General features: G+C 35.1%; 1 protein-coding gene across 2 annotated transcripts in view; it reads right to left on the bottom strand.

Annotated features, from left to right (window-relative positions):
• LOC149773607 (E3 ubiquitin-protein ligase rnf213-alpha-like) overlaps positions 1–10630 on the bottom strand; it is a 371427-nt gene extending 360797 nt beyond the window's left edge. For both annotated transcript variants that reach the window (XM_089946359.1, XM_089946358.1), the window contains exons 1-4: positions 10500–10630; positions 6869–7258; positions 2866–4382; positions 1371–1417 (exon numbers count right to left, since the gene is read on the bottom strand). In XM_089946359.1, coding sequence (XP_089802485.1) covers positions 1371–1417; positions 2866–4382; positions 6869–7196 — 1892 coding nt within the window. In that variant the 5' untranslated portion in view covers positions 7197–7258; positions 10500–10630. The remainder of the gene's footprint in view (positions 1–1370; positions 1418–2865; positions 4383–6868; positions 7259–10499) is intronic.
• Positions 10631–17740: the final 7110 nt, after the last annotated feature.

Raw genomic sequence — 17740 nt, forward strand, 5'->3', positions numbered from 1 at the left:
CAGATATACAAAGTAACAATGCACCACTGTTACATGATACTGGTTAGCTGGCATTACATTCTAAGGGAGACAACTGATTAAATCCAATAGATGTCATCAAAGCACTCAAATACGCCAAGGTGTAGATAGAGTTAACACATCAGAACTATGGCTAGCGAAGATACAACACAGCAATGTCCCTTATGTTTCTGACCTACATACATGATTACGTTTAATCTTCTACCACATAATATATAAACTTTGCTTTCTATGATTTTCCTAATTCTATCTGCCCAATGATTTATTAAAACAGACATCTAATGAAATGATATTTCCAAGAGAGAGTGATATCCACCACCACAGCTTCACTTAAAGATTTATACGGATTTTATATAAAAAAATAACACAAACATGGCAGTTAAAATCTTGATTTTTTGGGGTTAAAATTAAAAATTGCTCTTCACTGGTTCTATTCTTAAAACACAAATTACTATTTACATATTGATGGTTAAGTTTCAAAAGTGAAGTTAGTATTGTTTTCATCATCAAATGGTGGGCCAAAGTTGTGGAAATAAGGTAGTCATAACTTGCTGGGAAAGGGTTAATGGTGAATCAACTATTAAAACACATGAATACCCAAGAGATAGCACAAATATTATCAACACCGCACACATCAGATTTTGCCTTGGGCAACAACACAACACTGTCAGAACTATCAGTCTAAGGTGAGGGAGCATCTCAAAAGCCATAAACTACAATGTACATCTAAATGTCATAAGACAAAGTCATTTTCTCTGACATAACCAAAGATGGACAAGTTTACATATTTTTGGCGACTTAGTCGCCAACTTTGCCTGGTGCAATGACCCCTGGAGTTATTGTGTGACACTACACACACACAAATTGGGACGGCAAGGTAACAAAAGCTCAACCTTTTCTTCTAAATGCAAATGTCAACTGATTCCTGACACAGACCCTCCTTGTTTTAATAAGGTAACTGGAGTCCATAGCTGCCAAATGCACTATGTACCCATCCATGGTAGGTATTGACCTACGGCATAGCGAGAACCAGAATAATGAAAACTTTGATGCCTGTGTGTAAGAGTTTGGGGGGAGAGGGGAAACAAAGTTTTAAAAATGAAATAAAGCTGTCATAGTACAGTAAATGGCAATAGTAAGCATCAAATAGTATTTTTTCAACCTATACTGTTTTATAGTTGATAGACCAATTTTAGAACAATGGTCAAATTTTGGTCATGGGATATGAATCGCATTATAAACATGTGAAGCAGATGTATAGTTTTAATGATATTATGAAAATTAGTTGACTGTAATTACTTGTTATAATTTGTAAGTTTAGAAAATTAATGCTGATGGTGATAAAATATTACCTTAGATTTGTGTTCTTTCCAGCATTCTTTTCACCAGATGCAGAACCCTGAAAAAAGTACTTTTCACTTTAGCTTCCATGCAACTCTTTGCTCTTTCTCTCTCACATATGCAAAATTCAAATTCTGGAAATTTATTATATGGAAAATAGGGTAACTAATTAGGATCAAAGATTAAATTTTGCCAGTGCTGATACATTATTGTACCAGCATCAGCTTAATTCTCATACCTCGTATCAGCCACAGGTAAAAAAGAACTATACAGACCCCCACCTGTGATACAAAATCAGTCTTTACTGATTTGACCAATGGAATCCCTGGTTTCATCCATGACTGCTCGCCATACAAATTTAATAATGAATTTAATGAGTTGAAAATATACATTTGATTTACATTAGGAGACATTAAATGGTATTTTAGTTTCTTGGTAGTAATGCAATATAAAGAGAGAACATTTTGTTCAACAATACCACAGAGAAAGGATTTCTTCACTGAAAATTATCATCATAGTCTTGCAAATAATGATCTGCCATTTAAACCTATCATTAAAAGTGTTAGTATTATTATTGTTGTTGTGTACTACATCATTTTTATGGCATTATGACATTACCATCATTTATTTTCTAATGCAATGTTTTTTTCGATTTCTTTTAACTACCTAGTTACATTTTGGTTGCATTCAGCACATTTCACGCTCTCCATCTCTCTTCTAATATGAAAGAATGTCAGATCCTTCTGAACCTCGTTACCTTGAGGCCTTTATCTCTAGTTCACACAGGCCCATGAAAAGAGGTCAAAGGTCACAAACAACTGAGGATTAGGTTTATGACACTATGAGATGGTCATACCAAAAAGGTAAAATGGGCCAAGTACTTCATTGGATCGCTTCACTTTGGGTGTTAATGATTGGCTGAAACCCTGGCATGAAATCATCTGCATGCCATGATATTTTGGGGGGGAGGTGTTGTTGTTGCCATACAGTTATATTTGACAAAGTGTCTAACTATGGCATAAACTACCATACAAATATAAATATATACTGAAAACTTCTGAACAAATCTACATGAAATTTAAGGCTTTGAATCTTAATATGGATACAAGCTATTTTCAAGTCTGCTTCCAAAAACCTGAAGCCAAAATACCAAATTTATTTTAAAAAATTTAATCAAATTACATTTACGAACATTTCTAGAGTTTGCATGTTTACGCATATTCAAGAGATTAAAAAAAAATGTACAAGTCTGTAAAGGTTTGGGAATATCTATTTAGAGATAATCCCAACTCCTATTTCATGAGCACTGACATAAAAATTGCACAAGAAATCTTATGTTATTTATGGTTCCGTTACGAATACCATCAAGGTTTTGTCAAACTATATATCTCCTCTTCTTACACATGATCATCTTCTAGTATCAAAAAAATTAAATAAAACAATGTATTTATTTAAATATCTTATCTTTAATAAAATGAGGCTGACTAAATAAAAAAAACAAGTTACCTTGGAACTGGCATTCTGTGAAGAATCATTTTTGGCATCCTTTGAAGTTTTTTGGTTTTTTTCATCCTTGGACACTTTAGCCCCTTCAGAGTCTCCAGTGACTTTTCCCATCTTTTTGTCATTTTCTGCTAGCTTTGGCTCAGTGCTTTCCGTATCACTCCTAGTTTTACTTTCATCTGAATTATTATGCTCACTGTATGGTTTCCCTGTAGATGTCTTGTTGTTCATATCAGCAGAAACATTTGCATCAGTTTCCATTGACTCCACATCTTCCGTTTTGTTCAACTGCTCAGCATTTTTTTTAGCATTGTGCTGATTGTTTCCTTCCTGTACAACCTTTGCCCATGATTTTGATTCTTTAACATCCTTTGTGACCTTTTCCATCTGTGAGTCTTGTTTATTTCCACTCTCCTGAATTGGTACCCTGTCATGATTAGCATTTTTATCTTGAATTTGGTCCATGTTTGTATTTTCTTTGTACCTTTCTTCCACAGCAATGGCACTGTCACTCTCAACATTCTGTTCACTCTGACATGGTGTTTTGCTCTCATTTGTCTCCATCTGATTTGTTGAATCCATTGATGAGCCTACATCTACTATAAAAGGATCATCAACCTCAATATGTTGTAAAACTGACTCTTGGCCTTCAGCAGGATGCTTAACATTTCTATTTCTATCACTCTCCATCACAGATGTCTTTTGTGGTTCTTGAAGCTGCTCAGAAGATTCTGAAGATGATACATTCTTTTTAATCTCCATCATCTTTTTCTTCTTCTCCCACTTCTTCTTATATTTCATTGGTTTCTTCTTACGTTTTGATCTTTCTGTTCTCTGTTCATGTGGTAGTTTCATCTTTGTAACTTCGTCTTCTGCAAATTCTGTGTCAGACCTGTCAGGACTTGAGTCATCACTACACTTGTTATCTCCTTCATAACTTTCATTTTCATCATCAATGTTATCTCCTGATAAAATGTCAGGGTCATCATCTTTTTCTTCTGTCAAATTCACATTACTTAGTTGGTTCTCCAGTTCTGCACTACTCCTGGATGCAGAATCATCATTAGGAGACAAATTTACTTTCTCTTCCTCGTGGTCATTATCAAGGTCATTCTCATGAATGGTGACAGAATCAGATGAACCAGACGATGGTGATTGTCCAGTACTTTCCTCATCCAGCTGGGATTCCATATTAAAAACACTAAATCCTCCTGCAACAGAGCTACTTTGTGGAAAAGAATAACCTGGCAAGTGAGACTGCCCTGCATTTTCTTCCTTGCTCGCATCTCCTTCCTGTGATTCATTAAGGTTAGGCACTGATACGTTTCCTGAAGGTATTGTTGTTGACGAAGATGGAAATCCTGGTGCAGAGGCCTTTTCTGTGTTAACTGCTTGAACAATTTCTCCATCAAGCTTCGCACTTGAGCCAAACACCTGAGTACTTCCTGGTGCCAGATCAGTGGTAACAGTAGATAATAGGTTACTGGCAACATCTTTATGGCTGCTGGAATCACCAGCCTCTGTGAAAAACAGACAATGACTTACTATGCTGATTATTTTTAACTACAAAGTATCATCATATTTAGTCACATAAAAGACAAATAATGATTGTAAATTGAGGCAATTCATTTTTAAACATAACCATTTCTTTTAAACTGGAACAAAAGTGGAAGCGGTTTTCAAAATCCATTTAATAACATTTGAAAATATATCACATGTCCTTACATGTGAAAATGATGCTTTCTGCTATGAGTTTTTCTTCTTAACTGAAGCTATAACACTGGATAAATAAAATGGGCACAAATGTGCTTGAAAGAGGTTGACACTAGCATCAATACATACCAGAATGAAATCAGGAAACCATGGTGGCAAAAGTCTATATGTAACAGAATAATTATCACAGAGTATGAGCATCTCACCTGAAGCAACAGGGTTTTATCAATGGTCCATTCTTTTTCTTCCTAAATCAGATATACATTTATAATCTGAAACATTTATGGAGTTTTAAGCATTTTTATCAATTTCTGACTAACAAGAAGTTTTCCTCAAGCTTTTTGTCCTAAGAGTCCAAGTTCTAATCATATACCAACTCTAAAACAAAAACGACAGTCACAACATGGCTTTTACACATTTCTGGGAGTCAGGGTACTCTCCTTTTGGAGTCGAAATGAAGATGTATGACTCAGTGATTAAGGAATTGGACTTGTGACCATAAAGGTATTGATTCAATTCCAACCACTGAATCAGCACATACAAGCAACCAGTGTCTCCTTAGCCAAGGTATTTTATTTGCCTCCACATACTATAACCTTCAAAGTGTTGCCATGTCATAAAACTCCAAAGCACAGAAAGAAAAATAAACTGTTACCTCTGGCACTCAGGCAGAGGAAGCAACCTATTTAGTATTTTATACATTGCAGCAAACAATGTAGTGGGGTGGGAAGTAAAACTAATTTTAATGGTGCAATACTACCTGTTACTATTGAATATCTAACCTTTAAATGGTGTAAATTACTCTTGTCCATAAGATGAGAATTCATCCTCCCATAGTGTGATTTTATGGGAAGATTTCAGCAGCTTGCCCTATTATCCTGTGCATGCCCATTAGTAACCATCTTTCCAAGGAAGACCATCAGTGGAACTTCATTGTGGGGTGGGAAAAGGGAATCTGGCAATAGCAACAGGTAAGTATTGCACTATTTAAATTAGTTTTAACCATCCCACCACCCAAAAAACTACCTGTTGTTATTGTATAGCTGAATTTGCCAGTTCAGTGGATGCTGGTGCCACACACCCAAAAGAGGAAAAGAAAACAAGGAAATTCTTACATCTATGGTAGAAGTGTCCACTACTGTAAGATGGTATCTGCTTGGGCCAATTGTTATGGCCTTGAAGAACTTAGCTGATGGCCTCTGGGGGCAATCAGGGTTACCATGCTTCCTGGCCAGAGTCAATGGGCTGGGCCTAAAGTGTATATGAATGACCATGTCATCCCCAAGATCCTGAGAAGCCAGAAAAGGAATGAGACCTCCAATGAGTTTCTCTGCCTCTAGAGGATCAGCCCTTAATATACAATAATAATTATCATTATTATGATGATTATTAAATAACAAGAACAACAACAACTCTGGTAGTGCTGACAAGGGGAAGTAATGGACAATAGTTATTGCCCTTTGTCTATATGATTGACAGAAAGGACAACTTTATGTTGTTTTAAGTAGGGCTGAATTTGGAATGTAACAGACCATTATCACTAAAGTTATTGTGATTTGGGGAACATGTATAAAGGAAAAATATGAACATGAGTCTCCATGTAAATGATGTAATGGAAGTGATGCCAAACCAAGCATGTGTCCCCAAAAGATCTCAAACATTAAAACTGCAAATTTAACTGACCATTCAAGATAGACAGTGAGGATCAAGTTACATTATCTGCACATTCATTTACTACACTAGACTGTATTTGCAAATACAATGATCATAAAGGATGTGTCATGGTCAAGCTACAAACAAAAAAATTTAGCATGCACTGAAAATCTCATGCTTATTTCAAGTAGGATCTCTGGTTACTAAGAACCCTGGCTATGGCAATAACAAAATTAATTGGATATACCGTTGACAGATATACTGGCTCTAAGATTTTAGAGGCTGGTGGGAAGCCTGCTAGAGCTTTGCACTGTATAATTAGCAATAAAAATATCCTAAGCAAATCTCTGAAGGCAACAGTAACGATCAGATTCAGAAACACATATAAACAAAAGTTTTTAAAAATAAAACCCACAACAATTTCGGACATAATTTCAATTCAGTTATAGAAAGTGATGGGAAGAAAGAATCATCATAAGTCAAATATTTCACTGTAATTACCCTTTGGCACAATCCTGGAAAAATGGGATTACCTGTACTCAAAGATATCATAAATTTATGTATGTATTAATTTTGGACAATGGACAAAATACAATGTACTATCACTAAGACAATTAAATAAATTTATGTTGTATGTAACCTTCAGGTGATACTGGTGCTGTTAATCGATAGGTTCCACATTCCATACAAAATTTGTCGTCTTCTTCCAGAAGATTGTCACAGACTGAACCATCCTCCTTTGTACCCTGACAAGGTGTCTGTTTCTTTTGGAACAATGACTTGTCCACCTTCTTTCCACACTGTCTACAAAATTTGTAGCTCTCCTTCAACTCTGCACCACATGGTGTCCCATCTTTCTGTCTCCCCCCACAAAGAACAACAATAGCACTGTCTGAGACAGTGGTTCCACATTCAAAACAAAACTTGTCATCTTCACTTAGATCTGCCTTACAAGTCCTACACTTCATGACTGATTATTGTCAAGCATCATCAGGTTAAATTTCTGTCAAGTCATATGAGTACATCATGCCTAGGGAAAAAAAGATTGAAAAATATGTAGAGTTTCATAGTGCACAACCTGTTGAAATATAATGGACAAAATAAATTTTAAAGTGAAACCCAACCCTAAAGAGCCAAATGTAGCAGGAATTTGTGGAATAAAGAGCAAGTTTGTCTATTATTCACACTGATCAACCATACTGTGAAAATAATGTCCCACATTTGCAAGTACTATCTTTATTTGTTTGGTCAAATCCAGGGAGTCAAGGGATTACCAGTTAGAATGGCGTCCAATTTGTAATCCATTGATTATGCATACAATATCACCCTGGGTCAGTAATTTGTGTGTCCTTGAAAAAGGCACACACAACTCATTTCCTCAGCACAATATGTGTTGAAAAAAAGAGTTAAAAACCAACCAACTAATGTTTTCATTAAATATCTCCCATACTTATCAAATCAGACTTATATTTTAAAACGGAGGGTGGAATTTCCCAATCTTTTTCAGTTTTAGAATAGACCTTGGGACAAATGCAGACTTTATAGCCTTCTGTAGCTCTTCCATACTGGAAGTTCTTGACCATTAGTCTTTTCCCAAAGGACAAACTTGAGATCCAACTGAGCAAGGAGAGAGTCCAATAGTGGATCTAAAATCATTACATTCAAAGTTATTAACATTACCCAATTTAAAGATTTACTCAAAACAGATTTACTCTAAAGAAAATATTCACTATCTTCCGAGTTCATTTTACGTCTTAGCTTAAATTTTAATATGAAAGTGCTTCATTTTTATTCAGTTAACCTTTCCTCCAAACTAGGACTTTTTATTATAACCTGCTGAGGGCAATATACATCAAGAGGATTCATCGTCTTCAAACTGTTATGTCCAGGGCTAGTTACTAAACATCCACAATAAGCACAACTTTAGAAGACCAATGGTCCAGAACAAACAACTGTGGGTCTAGGATGTAATGGAAGTGCTTACAGAGAGCTCCGTACAGTGTAAGGACAGCAAGTTTCAAAGTCAATACTCATCATGATGACTAATGCAACAGGATCAGTTTTAAAATTATTTCCCACTGTAAAAAAAACTTACTTCAATTTACTGCCTGTAAAAGTTTACCAAACTGGTGACAATGTAATTTAACATGGACTATCAGGAAATAAAAATTTCAGCTAAATTTCCTCATCCCTACCTATGATGAATGTCTACAAAGATTTTTTGCCTCATTTTGTTTCTTAGTGAATTTTTCAACAAATCTGTAGCAGAACAAAACAGCATCATAATCCTGAGGATGTTTACCTAAACTTTCAAATATATTCAACAAAGACAAATTTCTTATTAATATCTTAAAATTTTAATCCTCTCATAAGAAAAAGAAAAAAGGCATATAGCAAATTAAATGCTCACAAGTTGAGTAAGGTCCAGCATGCCTGCTGATCGTCATTTACATATGAATTGCCATCAACTGTAAGCCAAATGAACTGATCTGGGGGAAAGTTTCAAATTATTTTAACTGAATGACATAGTTTCAGTATATCATGAACACATTTCGAAATTCCAGTAAACTTTGCAGCCTTACTTACTTCATTTCATATTAACCCTTTCACACAACATGGTCAATAGCTTACCCATACTTTGACCTGGCCCCTGGGTGGCATGACGACAAAGGCACAGTGAGCAAGTGCTATTATTGCCAAAGTTCAGTGGTGGATAAATCAAAAGTCTGTGTACTTGGGCCTACCAAATTTTTATTTTATTTTGTTTATGGACCCTCCACATCCAGTAGTGTAAACATGACTTTCGAATTTATAAAACTAAAATCTCAATGATACAAAAAGAATGCACAAAATCATGTCATTGATTCTTTCATTTATAATTTATAACCTATTTACCACCATGGGGTTTCTAACAATGTCATCTCCTTCGATTTTCAGATCAAATCGCTCAAGTAGGGGTAAGTTTATGACAGAAATGAAGCAATGTACACTAATGCTGCTTATAGTGATCCATTTCATTTTCTTAAACAAACTTACCCCTAGCGCAATAAAACAATATGTGTTGATACTGAAGGATGATATGTGGGTCTAATGTTACCTGTTCATTAAAATGTGCAATTATGTTGCATGAAAATCTGTCTGGAACACATTTGCATACACTTTAGACACTTATCCGTATTTGGTAACATAAATTAGCACAAAATTCAAAATGGCCAAATGACAATGAGCTGTGCTATTCTATGTGGATTTACAAGTCACCAAACATGGCATGGAAATTACTCCAGAGATATAATGAATATGTCACCAAAATAACCCTTCAGTCGATGGTAGCGCCACAGCCAGAGAAATACAAGAAAGCGTAAAAAATGCACACCAATGTATGCAGACAAAATTATCTGCCCACTTTGTGCAGGTTTCAATGAATTGACAATATCAGCCTCTAAACCGCCGTTCAATATGAAAACAGTTGAGGGGACGATTTATCGGCCTAACTTATCCCTACTTCGGGGCCCTGAGTTGTCTAAAGTGCTCTCCGTTACGGATCACCTCTGTCTGCGCCGGTTCGAGTCTTGGATTCAGCCAATGTGGGTATGTGAGAAAGCTTGCCAGTAGCTTCTCGTGGGTCGGTGGTTCTTTCCAAGGTTTACCCGGGTTCTTCCTTCACCATTAATACTGTCTGCCATGTATAGCCTATCGTGTGCTGAAGAATGGCGTTAAGCCCCACAACAACAACAACAATATCCCTACTTCAACTTCAGAATTCGTCTGCTACCAGTGCATTTCAACCAACTGAATACATGTCAATGAAACGCATCCACCAGCCTGCGGCAGGATTTGATTCCTCTCGAAAAAGACAAGTATAGCCCGACTAAAGCAATTTGACTTTAATCGAAGCAAGTGTCAACCTGGGTTGCCAAGCGTGTGAGATATTCTTGAAAACGTGGGTGGATGTTGTACATGACAGGTCTAGACGAATTTCCAATTTTTCGATAGGCAAAGCGCTCCAACCTCACACCACCATACAAATGTCAAAATATCTAAAATGAGGTGGTACAAGTATCAGGAAACTTAGCCTATATACCTACAACTGTATAGCTTTTACAGATAAAAACGATTATCCATATCCGCAAAACTAAAAGGTTACAAACCAGTCGCCATTTTGTGAACCACAAATTCCGAGTTGATGGGAAATGCCACCAAAACTTATACCGACGAAATAAGATGTTCTACGAATGGAATATGATATATTATATTCCAATTGTTCAACTTACATTAAAGTTAAAACTGGAACGCTGTCAAGGGCGGAAAGTGCCAAGTATACATCTGGCAGTTTTCATGGAAATCACATCAAAACACTGAAACCGAAAGTAATGAATACAATGCCGAGCGACCGCTCTTGATAAGGGATGGGTGTAAAGTGCGACCAGGACTCCTTTTCGCGAAGATGACTTACCTTCTGCGAAAAGAGCCGAGGATATGTTTACTATCTGTTTCAATCAATATTTATATTTAACAAATGAAATTATTTTGTTTAGTTTGACTATATTTGACAGGAACTGTTCTAGCCTGAATGTCTTTAATATGTTTAAAAAGTGAGCCAATCCACAATCAAATTTGCTATCTATACTAAATATAGAAAAATATTTATACAACTTTACCTTAATCTGTTTTGGCCAAGTGCTGTTGCATTTGACTATTAGGCAAAAGTCGGTCACGTGAGTGATCTGAGGCCCAAATGTGGGGTCTTGCTCATTTTTGTCAGCAATCAATTCTCCAGCAGTTGAAACTCCTATATTCCAACAAAACTCTAATGCCATTGTGATCTACTGACTCGGTGACACTGTGCTAGAGAGCCCTATAGTGTAAGATATTCATTTACATAATATTCCAATGCTTTCTACAATGAGGATACTAGACTTGCATTTGTGGATTTTAGGATGCAAATATCCCGTTTACAGGCTCTGCTATTAAATACCTACTGTATCAGTTAAACTGTGTGTGACCCCCCCCCCCCGCCATTTCACATATAAGCATGTCTTGGCCTACATAAGTAAAACTGAATTGCTAACAACTACTTGTCCGTCCCCCCACCAAAAAAAAAAAAATAAAATAAAATAAAAAATAAAAAAATAAATAATAATAATAATAATAATAATAATAATAATTATGCGGGCGCCCCTGCACATGAGTTAGAAGAAAAAAATAATTCATTTAGCAAAGTATAATTTCAGATGGTTAAGAATTAATCTGTAATTCTTTCTTTTTATCTTTTGTTCACCGATGAACATATTGATGACTGTCCGAAAGTGTCTAATTGTAGCAATTGCTGTTTGTAGACCTCTCTGTTGGTGTAAATAGAACATTGTGCCTCTTTGTAGGAACTTGACAGACGATCAGAAATAGCTAATGATAAATGTAACCTAGAAAGACTTTAGTCACAGGAAAACAGATACATTGGGTTCAGAAATATCTTAAAAGATTTCACACAAAAATGAGAAACAAGTGGGGAAACCATAATAGTAGTTTATAAAGGGTTTCTGGCCCAAATCCCTTTTTGAATCTGACGACAATATGATTCTTACTCCGAAATACATCCTCAAGTAGTCTGAACAACTATGAAAACAACTTTGTTGAGGCAACTGCGTATATTTATATTGCTGATTACCCGTCGAGGACATGTTATTGATCGTCATCGTCGTCAAACAAAATAGGTTTTGACCCAGAAACGCCCCTTTATACGCTACTACTATGCATTTCACACAAAATTTTACTTGAAATTACTAGCAATTTTTTAAAATTATATTTTACATAAAATTTATATGATATTGCTAGAGGTTCACTGTAATAACCAATCTAAACAATCTACTTTGCTAAATTCAATAAGATCAATTTTTTTTAAATATCCCAACGCAAATGTATTGATTCCATCAGAGCAGTATATTTTATCATCAAAATTACACAGACCAGATTTTTTCATAACATCCGTCTCAATCTTATGACAATTTGATCTTATTGCCATCATTTCAACATGGCCACTAAACCCATCGAACGCCGACTTGTAAGTATCAATTCCGATTACTTTGCCAACTATATTTTTTATATATACTTTTTGAATTTTATTTTTCTTGGTATCGTCTAGCTGATAAGCATACATTTTGCTGCGCAGTCCAACAAACTCTTTAAAAAATTTATGGCCAATTCACCCGTAAACTTTCCTATTACTTTTTATTATCACTTCACACCAGAAGTCTGTCTCGATGATAATCTGAAAGATCAAACAACTCCCGGTGTTCGTAACATTCTTTATAAATATATCAGATTTTTTATCTTGTACATTAGCGAATCGGTGTCGTGAACAGCAATTCCGCATCGGGTCACTTGACCTTAACAAAATCATAATGAAATTTGTACATCAGAGTCTTTGATATCACAAGTACTGCCATACCAACACAAACTGGTTTATTTAACTTCAGGTTTGTCTTTCTTCGTTCTATCGGGACAAGATTTTCAATTAAAAAAATTATACTAGCAAAATCATCAGATGCAGCAAGCTTATTACAACGTTCAACGCTATTAACAATCTCAATATTTAATCGCTTTCGTATATATTCCGTAGCTTTGCCAAAGACACTGTTCTTTATGAGCTTGTAAAAGGTTTGTTCGAATTTTATTTTGGCAGCTGCTCTTCGGATATTATTAGAGTCAGTATAATCTTTCATCCACTGTGATTGATTGAATTTTAACACACGATGAACTTTTCTTAATATCACACTAGCGTCGACTGCTTAAGATTTGTATAGTGTAAAATTTACCTCCTTTAGGCAAGCAGATTAGCAACTAGTTCACAACGGATTTGTTCGTAATAGATCAACTTTGCAAATAATCACGTTGCTGCTCTGATAATAAGCTGTAGTCGGTTAACATCGATTCTGGACAAAATGGTGGATAGTCATTATGAACAGCACAAAACTTTACGGTATAGTCAAGATCAACTTCAACAAAGTAATCAATATCATCAGGTACAATTTAATCCGTTTCTTTGAAGAAAAAAAATGTTTTTCACTTATCCATCTGAAACCGCCAACGGCAATCGGCTCAGACATTGCATAACCGCAAAGATTATTTGCGTTAAGATAGACTATAAAAATGTATGTCAATGTCTTATTAGAGTCACTCATATAGATAGTATTAGCTTCAGCATATTTTTTTTGTTATTGCACTTATTCCACCTTGGATTCCACGCTCAATGAAACAGAACATATCAGGGTCTATTAACAGTTCCAATTTTATTTTGCTGTGCTTGAGTAATGCGTCCCACGATAGTCCTGGTACTGAATAATACCAAGCAGGGTCAAGTCCGTAGTTATCAGCGCTGACGTTTCTGAAATTTTTAAATATATCTACAAGCAACAATAAATATATGATCAGATACAGGTCATGATAATCACCCATGAATTTACAGTCAAATTCATTCCAAATTTGTTTAGCGCCAGCGTAGTCGTCATCGTCGACACTTTCGAGATTTAACCGAGAATAAAACTTATCACGGTCAGGTAAACTTGTTTCATTAAATCTAAACTTTTTCTTGTCAGCAACTTTTCCCGGGAACTGAAATGATCAGTCAAATTATCAAACTTTTCACATCCTTTTACAAGCACGTCTAACGATTCTGCCATAAACTGTAAGCTGTCGATGAATCTCAACTTGCCTAGCATCATTGATATATACTTTTCTGCGTCATTCGAAATGCATTTTATATTATCGTTGTTATTAATTTTCAGACGGTTAATAATATCCTAAGTTACCTAATGCTTCTACGATGATATGAGAATTATATCCCCGGAAGTTATGTGCTACAACAGGAATGAAATCTGGTGTGGTATACTTTAAATTGCGTTATCATGAGCTGGACTACGATACATAGCTGTAATATGACAGTGATCTTTTACTCAATCTTGAGGCGCAAGCGCCTGCTTACAGATTTGATATATCTTTGCTGTAGCAAATTCTGTTTCCTCTTTTCTTGTAAGTGGTTTAATTTTCGTTGTCCTACCTAGCAACATCATAATAGCATCAACCTCGTTGATCAGATTTCTTAGCAACCACAAAGCGGAATTCTCTCCATGAGAAGTCTAACAGGTTTGGATAAACTTTTAACAACAGCACATCGTAGTAGATTGTAAAAAGAACTTTCATCTCATGTCTGTAATTCGTAAACTGTAATATTTTTTCATCTTCACCTGGTATTGACATTCGCTGTACGTTAGAACGATATCTGAGCTGACGATCTAATGCCAGCTGGGACTTGCAGGCGTGCAAACATCTGACGCAGAACTATTTATTTTCTTTTTTGTAGTCTTCAACTCGCTATGCTTGGCAAGTTCACATTTTACTGTTGGTTGAAGTAAATAAAACAGATTTGGAGATGAGAAATTTGTTTAGTTAAAGTTGATGATCAAATCACCAGCTATTGTCAAATCCGGCAAATGATGTCGCAATTTTTTTATTTTTTGGCTGATATTTTGTCGCGAACAAACTTCGCTTTGCGATATCAGCAAGTTCCAACATTATAATATTATGTATTATATTTCTCTAATAGTACGATATGAAATTGTTAATTAGAGATTCGAAAAACACTATAGTATATCATGTAAAATTTATACCAACGACGTATCATAGTCAATAGTCTTGGAAGGTGCCAGGAGATTTTCTCGTCTCATCCAAGCTATAACTTGTTCACCTTAAAACCAGAACTTCGTTCTGGATTATATCGCCAGCTGGTTATAAGATTAAAGAAAAGTCTAAAGATGATGCGAAGTACACCGATATGTTTTTACACTTTATTTATACGCTGTTTAATGATGATACTCAAGCGGGAATGAAAGTTTATCATATCAATGATCAGGTAACTGATTATAACATTGCAAATTTGTCTTTGAGAGAAGAATATAAACAATATCCGATCTATGATTTATACGAGGTTACAGAAGATGTACAATCAGAACAATAAAGTTGTTGGTAATATCATCAATACGGGATATTTATGTGTGAAAGTACGAGGTACTAATACAATTAATGTTAGCTGCCTCTCGCATCGTTTTATCTATAAGGTATTTAATGGACCTATTCCCGAAGGTCTTGTAATAGATCATATTAATGGAAATAAAGTTAATAATAGCCTCGAAAATCTTGACATTGTTACACAAGAGGAAAATACGTGACGCAGAAGAAAGGTGGTATTAATTTCGAAAATCCTAAAAAAAAAATCTGTTATATCACAAACTATATCACAGGTGAAGATATATTATTTTCTTCAGTAATAGCAGCTTCAAAATATTTTAATATTCATTCGGCATCAATAAAATATACGGCTGATGGTACAACATAATCAGCTTTCTCAAATCAATTTGATGTAAGAATCTTGTTGTTTAGTATAGCAGCAACATCGCTGTTGATCAAGCAGCAGTTAACATATTTGTTTAACGCTTCTCTATCATATTCGATCCAAATCTTACCGTATTTTAGCATGTGATCGACTTCAATATTGGTAAGCGAAAAAAGATTATTTGTTTCTCGTTCTACTTCGAAGTGGGCCATCCCATTAGCAACTCCATGAAACATATTTCTTATAGCCTCTTCAAACTGATATATGTTTACAACATTAGCTCGAGTAGCAAACCGTTACATGTTTTTAACTATTTAAAACAATATTCAACTTTTTTCAAAGATCGATCTTTAAGATATCTCTAAGATTTTATCGCGTTAGGCAACAGTGGACCCATTTCCTGACAGTGTACCTGTCATATCTGACAAATATTTCTTTATCTTTCTCTAGTTCTGATACCCCAGAATCTGTCAACAACACTTCAAATACTGAATAAGGATCATATCCAATGATAAGATTAATATATTTTGTTCTGTTTTTTAAAAATATTTTTTGTTGCTTATAAAAACTTTAATCGCATCAAATAGCAAATTCATATTTAAGATTTTAGCTCTGACAACACTCTTTATTTCGTCTTGACTTTTATTACTCCAATTAGATAAAATGTTTATATATAATGCCGCTGATAAAACATAATATGTTTCAACGACTTGCTGATCTTCGAGATAATTTCGATCGTGAGTTAAATGTGAAACAAAATATCACTAAGACCGCTAGTGGTTCAGTGATTAATAACACTGTTTACACTATATTGCAGAACATCACAGAACTGCTTGCAGTCAGGATTCGAAGATTCACAAGTTCGGTCTTAAACCATATTTGTTTCCTGTAAATGATGATCAACTTGCCAATGCACCCGATATTATACATCATCAGGAGAAAGTTTATACCGCAGCGTAATCAAGATATAATGTCAAATATCATCTTGCCAAAAAGATTTTAAAAATTTGAGTTTACTGTCAAAGAACATCAGATATTTTGGGAGATGCTTAAGCCGTTTATGCGTATTGGACAAATTGAAGTTTATGGTGGTCCAAAAAATATAAAATATGATTTCATGTTGATAAAAATTTTGAATTTAATGTCCGATTTAAAAGTAGTATTAAAACAGCATTTGATATCATTGTGTAGACCTATCCAATGCAAGTCTGATATGCTAAAATACGAGAAGATCTTCAGCGATTTAATCGGATCGCTAAGATGCTATGCATCACGTGATCTAATCAAGCTCCTAGCAGTCCAAGATCTTTGATTTCACAAGTTGGTATCCAACTGTTAAAACAGTCACCGGAACCGCTCTATTTAACCAAACGTTTATTACAGTATTTTTTATCACTCGTTCGATAACAAATATATCTTGTGTTGTTATTTGAAGTTCTTGCACATAGAAACTTCCTGTATTATCATTCTTTGCAAGATCTTTTAGCTTATGCGTTACCGGTATTGTTGTTAAGCTCTTGTCTATGACAAACATTTCTTCAGACCAGTTCGGGGTACTACCATTTTCAATTGTTTTCTTCGTAAATTAAATTCTGACGTGATCACGAACGTTAAACTTGTGTCTGCGATACATGTTCGAGTTTGCAAGAAGCGGATTTTGTATAGCTTCGTCTGGTGAGATTCCAGTTGATTTTATGCTTGGTACTATTGTAATCTATTATTATCGCCGGCAGATCAACAATATATTTGATAGTGTTTTTTGCTGTAAGATATTTGTAAATCGTTTTTTTAAGAGTACGATTAACACTTTCGACGAAAACACTTTTTCCTCCGTTGCCAGTAACATATTTTTTTTATGTTGCTTTGTCTTAAAAACTACTCAAATCGCTTATTAAGAAACTGTAATCCATAGTTAGTCAAGATTTTATTTGGTTTTCGCGTTGAAACAGCTATAATATCTAGTAACGCATTGGTTACAGTAAATCCAGTTTTATCAGGAACAGGAACACTAAACGCATATTTGCTAAAGATATCAATGACGTAAAACAGGTACCGATTGTTATCGTTGTACTGTGCAATGTTTTGCATATCTGCGAGATCTATCGCCCATATATCATCGACAGCGTT

This window comes from Sinohyriopsis cumingii, unplaced genomic scaffold, assembly GCF_028554795.1.
Source record: "Sinohyriopsis cumingii isolate HCF-2022 unplaced genomic scaffold, ASM2855479v2 utg000624l, whole genome shotgun sequence".
Lineage (NCBI taxonomy): Eukaryota > Metazoa > Mollusca > Bivalvia > Unionida > Unionidae > Sinohyriopsis > Sinohyriopsis cumingii.